This window comes from Tamandua tetradactyla, chromosome X (assembly GCF_023851605.1).
Source record: "Tamandua tetradactyla isolate mTamTet1 chromosome X, mTamTet1.pri, whole genome shotgun sequence".
In the NCBI taxonomy this organism is placed as follows: domain Eukaryota; kingdom Metazoa; phylum Chordata; class Mammalia; order Pilosa; family Myrmecophagidae; genus Tamandua; species Tamandua tetradactyla.
In genome coordinates this window covers 64,688,534-64,697,611 of record NC_135353.1, presented here as the reverse complement: position 1 = coordinate 64,697,611, position 9,078 = coordinate 64,688,534, and the positions used below count along the sequence as shown (strand labels likewise).

Here is a 9,078-nt window from a genome sequence, read left to right as displayed (position 1 = left end):
CTAAATTCTAGTCACTCAAAAACATTTAAGTAGTTTATTTTGCAGTTATAGTTTTATTTTTTAGAACATCACACCATTTTTACGACTTAGATGAATCACAAGAGACTAGACTGCTCTAAGCTGATAAGACTTTTTCTTTAAAAACAGATAAACAACCAAGAACACAAAAACAAACAACTATAAATCATATGCTAAAACCAAATAAAATACCAGGATATCTATATATTAAAAGTAACTGAATTGCCTGGACCTAGTCTTTTTAAAATAACCTAATTCAGGTCCCTAACTTTTCTTCCCTTCTCTGAATTTCTATAGTATGAGATCATTAATCCATAACATACTTTCTTGCTTTGTCTACGTTATTTTTATACATAGTCATTAATTATATACCAAACTAGACAGTGAATTCCTTTGAGGAGAGAGACTGTATCATATTTAGCACTATACACTGAAGAGAATAGGCACCCACTAACAACTGGTTGGCATTTACATTTAGGCAAACATTTCTTCATGATCTAGTTGGAGTGAGAAGGATAATGTGTGTTCGTGGTAGTATGTGGAATGAGGAGATTAAGATGCTGATTACACATACAAGTCAACATCTAATACAGACAAAGAGGCTAATATAGTTTTGATTTGCTAGTACTAAAAGCCAAACCACAGTATAATTCTCAACAGCACAGTTATTTGAATGGAAAATAAAAACCACATACACTTTATTATAAGCACAGATTAGATAGGAACTGTAAATACTACTCTACTTAACATCCTCAGAACTTTTAGGTAATGAATAATCCAAAAACAACATGCTGAAGATGTCATTTAGTCAAAAGCAATTCTGACATTGCGTTCTTGCTCCTTGCGACGACGATCCTCAAAAACCTGTGTTACCTCTTCCACCTTCCTTTGCAGCAAACCTATAGGGGAAAAAGTCATGCAATTATTAATCTGAGGTCAAAACATTCAGGAACATGATAACTTACATTCTCCTTTAAATATATGGTTTATAAAATTTTACATACCAATTTTAATAGCTTTAAGTTTTAGAAACTATAGAAGATAAAAACATTCATTTATCTGTTTGGAATCCATGAAAAACAGCAGACAAGAATATTCTTCTCTGTACTCCCTAACTTTCAGGTAAATAACAATCTACTTGACAATTATACTTTGTTGGAGAGAAGTGTTAACTATTTTTTAATCAGTATAGCCTGAAAATACCATTGGGTGTTCATTAAACTGAGGGTATAGATTTTGGGGGGGTCTTAGCTACCTATGAGCAAATTTGTACACCGAGTGTATTCATGTTTCTGTTCACTTCAAATGATTTCTTTATTGAACTGGTGGCTCCTAAATTTGCTCAGGGGCAAAGCACCACAAAATACCACTAATTTACCACATAAGATAGTTACTTTCTGCTAGTAAAAACAAGCTGTTGAAGTAAGCATGATAATCTGATATTTTAACAAATAAAAAATGTTCATTTGTTTTATTGTCTAGTAATGCTCACCACAAAATAAGCAGTAACTAGTGCCCAAGACATAAGAAAATTCTACAGGACAAAACCTAAAATTTAAAACAACATCCTTTTATTTTCACTAGCCAATTGGAAAAGTGTTATTCAGTTTTTGAAGTATAATACCTCATCCTAGCTTATAATATATAGGTATTCAGCAAGATTATGGTTTAAGGACAAATGCTTTGAATGATGGCTGTTGCCTACTAAAGGGTCAGCAAAAGAGAGTATGTTGATCCGAGCAAAATAAATCTCCTTTATGTTGCAATAACTAACTATGGGGTATAATTTCTATTCCTAAATCACATTTTAAAAAATGTGATAGAAGCACAAAAGAGCACTACCAAAAACCATTAACTTGGGGCCAGTAGTGTCAACACAAGCACAATCCACTAATTTGCTGATTGATACATATTAAATGCAAAAGGGGCACATTTATAAAAAATAAAAAATATATAAAATGTGGAGAAACACAAGTCAGCATTATTAATGAGGGCTTTATTACAAACATCTGATCATGCCTTCAAATTAAATTCCTAGGTCTAAGGACTTTCATTCTTTGAAGGCAAAAACCTAGGCATTTCATGCCCAGAGTTCTGGTTTCATGTTAAGTGTCACTAATTAGTTCTTGCAGGCCTCTTGAAGTACATATTACACTAGAAGTAAAATTCTTTTAATAGTCAAAACTTGGGGGAAAAATGTCATGCCAAATTTGACATTAAAAAAATAATTGTACCTAACAGTCTGAAAATTAAATCAGGAAAACAATTTTATTCACAATGGCATCAAAGAGAATTAAAACATTTAGGAAGAAATTTAACAAATGTAGTATAAGATTGCATACTGAAAACTATGAAACATTGGTAAGAGAAAATAAAGATCTAAATAATGGAGAGATACTCCATGTTCATGGATTGGAAGACTCAATATAGTTAAGACAGAAATTCTCCACAGGTTGATCTACAGACTCAATGTAATGCCTATTAAAATTCCAGCAGAGACCCAGGTTCAATTTCTGGTCTGTGCACTTTCCAAAAATCAAACAAACAAGCAAAACAAACAAACAAAAATTCAACAAATGGTGCTGTAATATGCGATACTCACATAGAAAAATAATGAAATGTGACCCTGCCATACAGCATAAAAAAAAAATTCCAGCAGGCTATTTTTATAGAAATAGACAAGCTCAATCTAAAGTTTATATGGACAGGCAGAGGACCCAGAACAGACAAAACAATCTTGAAAAGTAAGAACAAGTTAAGTGACTTAACATTAACCAATTTTAACTTAGTTCAAAACTGTAGCAGTCAAGACAGTATGGTATTGGTATAAGAGTATACATATATATATATAATGGAACAGAAATAAAGCTTTTAATTTATATGATCAATTCATTTTTGACAAAGGAGCCAAGGTAATTCAGTTGGGTATAGTCTTTTTTTTTTTTTTTTAACATGGGCAGGCACTGGGAATCGAACCCGGGTCCTCGGGCTTGGCAGGCAAGCATTCTTACCTGCTGAGCCACCGTGGCCCACCCTGGTATAGTCTTTTTAAGAAATGGTGCTGAGACCACTGGAAATCCACAAGCAAATTAACCTGAACTGCTACCTCAAGCCATACACAAACATCAATTCAAGGTGGATCATCGACCTATACATAAGAGCTAATACTGTATTTGAAAAAATCAAATGTCTTGAAGTACCAATACAGGCTGCACATCATGTATGATCCCTAAAACATTATGCTAAGTGAGATAAGCTAGTCACAAAATACCAAATATTCTATGATTCTTTTCATATAAAAGTCCAGAACAGGAAAATCTATAAAAACAGAAAATACTAATGGTTGCTTAGGTTTGGGGGAGGGTTGTGTAGGGATAAGTGGAGTGGTAGCCAAGTTTCTTTTTGAGGTGAAGAAAATGTTCTAAAATTGTGATGAATGCTGTGCATATCTGTGAACATGCTAAAAAAACAATTAATTGATACATTAAATGGCTGAATTTTATGGTATATGAATTATATCTCAATGAAGCTGCTTTAAAAAAGCAAATGTTCATCACCTGATGAATGGATAAAAAAAATGAGGTATGTCCAATTCAATGGAATGTGACACAGCAATAAAAAGTAAGGAAATATTGTTATGTTATATAACATGGATGAACTTTGAAAACGATATACTAAGGGAAAGAAGCCAGACACAAAAGGCCACATGTAATGAGATTCCATTCACATAAAATCTCCATCAAAGGAAAATCTATAAAAATAATAATTAGATTAGTGTTTACCTAGAGCTTGGGGAGGGAACAGGCAAGAGGAAAATTTCCAGGGTAATGGAAATATTCAAAAACTGGATTGTGCTATGGTTGCACAACTCTTTAGCTTTAGCTAAACAGCTATTGGTTAAGATGTTATATCTGTGTGTTTAAAATGTATTTTTAAAAATGAATTCCCTACCCCCCCAAAAAAAGATTCTAGTAAAACAGTTTCCAGCCAGCCCTATTCTGTTTTGGATCCAGATATTTTCTTTAACTTAATGTGCTTGCAAATATTTCAGGCAAAGTGTCAAAGGCTTTGATGAAAAGTTATGAAAATGAAGGATTTAGGTAGTCATTAACCCAAACACAGCTTTCTACTGTAATATAAATTATTTTTTAAACTTTAAGTTATACATATATTCTCAGATAATGTTAAATTCATTGTAAAAAACATATAGTTCAGAAACATTGCTAGTGTACCTCTTATTTTCCTCCTAGAAAAACAACTGAAAGTATAAGAGATAAAAATAATCTGGCAGAAAAATGGTCAATAAATAAAAATAGGCAACTACATTCATTTCCTGAGGCTGCTATAACAAATTACCACAGACAGGTGGCTTAAAACAAGGCAAATTTATTCTCTCACAGATCTGGAGACCAGAAGTCTGAAACCAAGATGTCAGCAGGGCTACACTACCTCTGGAGGCTCTAGGGAAGAATGCTTCTTGTCTCTTCCAGCTTCTGGTGGCCGTCAGCATTCCTTGACTTGTGGCCACATCAGTCCAAATCTCTGGATCCACTTCACACTGCCTTCTTCTTTGTATCTCTCATAAGGATACATGCCATTGGGAGTTAGGGCCCACCCAGATAATCCAGGATAATATCATATCATCCTTAACTTAAGTATATCTGCAGAGACCCTTTTTCCAAATAATGTGACATTGACAGGTTCTGAAGTTAGGACATGGACATATATTTGGGGGGGGAGGGCACCAGTCAGGCCACATAGAAATTTATAAAATGAAATACAAATTGTTTACAAATATATAATTTTTAAAACTGAACTTCATTAATAACCAAAGGAAACATTTTCACCCGTAAATTCTGGCAGGGAATGATGATGATGATAGTAGTAGAACTGGGTGCAAATTGAAAGTTTTAAAAATAGATATTTTTGATTCAGCATTTTAACATCTAAGAACTTTATCTATGTCTAATAGCAAGAGATGTAATCTAAAGTTTAGCTACATCCATGTTCACTGCAGCATTTACATTTAAAATAACAAAAAGTTGGAGACATCAACCAGTACCTAACAAATGGGATCTTAATTAAACTATGGAATATCCATATACTGGAATATTTAACAACCGTTAAAATGTACAATATTTGATGACATGGAAAAATGTTCATGTACTCCTCTATGTCAGCTTTGTATCTGCATGAAAAAGCTGAATATAGAGTTCTGTGTAAATTAAGTGGCAGGGACAAGTAAGTTAAGACTGTATATTGAACCTCAAGTTCATGCCAGGCATTGCGAAATTCTGTAGACAGAAATAATTTAACACATAATCTCTATCACCAAGGATTTCAAATTCCAGTCAAGTAGACAAACCTGTAAATAAATAACTGCAATATTATATCATAAATGCTTGAATACAGTGTGTAGAACACAGTATGGATACCAAGAAGGGGATAACAAACTCTATTAAAATGGTCAGTTAAGGAAAGCTTCATAGAAGAGATGGCTCTGAAATAGATCTTTTATTTTTCTTTTTTTAATTAAGAAATCTTCACATACATACATTTTATATGTGGTGTACAATCAATGGCTGACAATATCATCACATAGTTGTGTATTCATTACCATGATCATTTTTTAGAACATTTGCATCACTCCAGAAAAAGAAACAAAAAGAGAAAAGAAAAAATTCATATATAAACCATACATCTTACCCCTTCCTTTCATTGACCACTAGTGTTTCCATCTACCCAATTTATTTTACCCTTTGTCCCCCCTATTATTTATTTATTTTTTATCCATATTTTTTACTTATCTGTTATACCCTGGACATGAGGTTTTCACAATCACACAGTTACATTGTAAACATTGTATCTTTTACACAATCATCTTCAAGAATCTAGGCTACTGAAACACAGCTCAACAGTTTCAGGTACTTCCCTTTAGCCACTCCAATACACCATAAACTAAAAGGGATAGCTATATAATGCATAAGAATAAACTCCTGACTCTGAAATCTCTCAGTCACTGAAACTTTATTTTGTCTCATTTCTCTCCTCCCATTTTTGGTCAAGAAGTCTTTCTTAATCTTTTGATGCTGGGTCCGGGCTCATCTCAGGCTTTCTGTCCTGCATTGCCAGGGAGATTTACACCCCTGGGAGTCATGTCCCACGTAGCAGGGGAGGGCAGTGAGTTCACCTGTTGAGTTGGCTTAGAGACAGAGGCCACATCTGAGCAACAAAAGAGGTTCTCTAGGGGTGACTTTTAGGCATAATTTTAAGTAGGCTTAGCCTATCCTTTGCAGGAATAAGTTTCATAGGTATGAACACCAAGATTGAGGGTTCAACCTCTTGATTTGCTTGTCTCCATTGCTTGTGAGAATATCAGAAATTCTCCACATGGGGAAATGAATATTTCTTCCTTTCTCCCCATTCTCCCAAGGGGACTTTGCAAATACTTCTTTATTCCCTGCCCAAATCACTCTGGGATTTCTCGGCATATCACACTAACCTGGACAAACAAACAAAATCTCATACCCTATTCAAGACTCCATGTACTTATGGCATTTCACTAAACTGACTATACAAGTTAAATTAGGAAATGCACTAGCCAAAATATAAATTTTGCACCAAATAAACATTTCTCCCTCTAGTCTCACACAGAAGTTGAGTTTTAAAAGTGGATGATATTGTCCTTTACCCAGTCTTCTGATATTCCTCAGTCCTATCCAGATCAGCTTCATCCATATCTCTACTCGATGTCTGATCACTTTTTCAACTTTTTAAACAGTTCCAGTATGGGGTACTGCTGACTTTCATTGCTTCATAGCTCTGACTCTGAGTCTCAGGTGTCACATATACACCCGAAATTAAATTAGGTCTTGACATGGGAGCAGCTACCAAGCAGACAATGATGAGGTGGGGTACTCTAGGCAGAAGAAATTAACCAGGATTTCCACAAAGAATACAGAAAAACTTAGAGAAGAACATGGCACAAACTTAATTCAAGAAAATTTCCCAGAGCTGAAAACATAAGTTTCTAGGGTGAAAGGACTCACCAAATATTCAGCTCAATAAATGAAAGAGACCTACACCAAAGTACATCATCTGAAATTTCAGTATTTTTGGGAAGAAAATCCTAAAATCTTACACAGAAAAAAATAAAACATGAAATTGAAAAGGTCACACAAAGGTTCAGAAATCAGAATGGCTCTCAAAGTTGGAAACAATGGAATGTCTTCAAAATTTGAAGGGAAAATTATTTCCAAGACAGAATTCAATATCCAACATTATCAATTAAATACGACAGTAAAATAAAGATGTTTTCAGAGGGGGAAAAAAAAGCATGTAAAAGAAAGAATAATATTAATTTATATGGCCAGGCTGTGAATAACATTTATGTAATAATAATTCAAATATGAAATATTGATCTATGCAAAAATTAAGATATAATTACATAATTATACTGGGACAAGAAGGGGAGTGTGATTGCATTATATATATGATGATGATGGTATGAAAAAGAAAAATCCTTGCCTCCCATTTTGTAAACTCAGTAAAAAAGCAGAAAACAGAAAAGCGAAGAAGTGACATTATGAATGGTATTTAGAGGTAATGGAAATAAACAGCAAAACAAAACAACAACAAAAGCACAAATAAGTGAAAGTTCCTGTGGAGAGGCTGATGTTTTTCATAAACCTTATAAAACTAATTTACTTTCAAAAGTCAGACATGAATAAAGCCTGAAATAGTACAGTGGCAGTGGGAATGGACTTAAAGGAAAAGATTCAAGAACTATTTAAATGTACAATCATTTATTTATGAAGAAAAAGAAAAAGGCTGCATTAGATCCCTGAATAAATAGTAGTAATTGTTAGTAGAAAGAAAGAAAAGGAGAAAGCTATAGCTCTGGGAGGCCCAGGAGAGAATGAAGATAATGAGATTAGTTGCCTTTAGGGTATCTTTGTGGAGATATTTGTTAAAGTAGAGCTTTATAATGGATAATAAAAGAACCACTGGTGTAACTGATCATTACAGATGACAACTGAGGTTAAAAAATTGCTAATGATCAGAAAGGTCTTAAATGAGAACATTACTTGAAACAAGGAGAGCTCTCAAATCAATAATCTAAATTCCTGCCTTAAGAAATTAGAAAAAGAAGAGAAAATAAATCCAAAGTAAGCAGAAGGTAGGAAATAATAAACAGTAGCTCTCAATGAAATTGAAAACAGGAACACCATAAAGAAAATCAATGATGTAGAAAGTTGGATCATTGAAAAATTAAGTAGGTTTTTTTGTATGCTGTATAGTTGGGGTCACATTTTATTCTTTTTCCATGTGTCTATTTTGTTATTGCAGCACCATTTGCTGAATTTTTTTTTTTGGGGGGGGGGCAAGTGTACAGGCTAGGTCTCCTGCATGGCAGGTAAGAATTCTACCATTGAACTACCCTTGTACCCCCTAATAAGTAGTTTTAAACTGCTAGCAAGATAGACAAAAAGAAAAAAAAGACACAAGTCACCAATATCAGAATTGAAATAAGGTGCATCAGTACAGATCTTGCAGCCATAAAAAGGATAAAAAGGGAATTCTATAAACAATTTCATGCTTATGAATTCAACAACTTAGAAGAAATGGACCAATTTCTAGAAAATCAGAAACCATGAAAACTCACCCAAGATAAAATAGATAACCTGAAGAGTCCTAGAATCATTTAAAAAATTGTATTTGCAATTTAAAAGCTCTCAAAAAAAAGAAATCTCCAGGCTGCGATTGTTTCTTCTTTGTCAAGATTGTTTTTACTATTTTATAGTTCTACCAAAAAGCTAAAGATTAACACCAATTTCACAAAATCAGCAAACGGAAGAGGGGACTTCTTCTTAAAGTGGAACTTTGTAATGGATAATAAAAGAACCACAGGTGTAACTGATCATTAGAGATGACAACTGAGGTTAAAAAATTGCTAATGATCAGAAAGGTCTTAAATAAGAACATTATTCGAAACAAGGAGAGTTCTCAAATCAATAATCTAAATTCTTGTCTTAAGAAATTAGAAAAAGAAGAGAAAAT

The 9,078-nt window shown here is 33.6% G+C and overlaps 1 protein-coding gene across 1 annotated transcript in view; it reads right to left on the bottom strand.

Annotated features, from left to right (window-relative positions):
- Nucleotides 1-9,078, bottom strand: part of NUP62CL (nucleoporin 62 C-terminal like) — a 128,681-nt gene continuing 119,603 nt past the window's right edge. The window contains 1 exon segment of the mRNA XM_077145817.1: nt 1-917. Within this exon segment, the coding sequence (XP_077001932.1) occupies nt 823-917 (95 nt within the window). The 3' untranslated portion in view covers nt 1-822.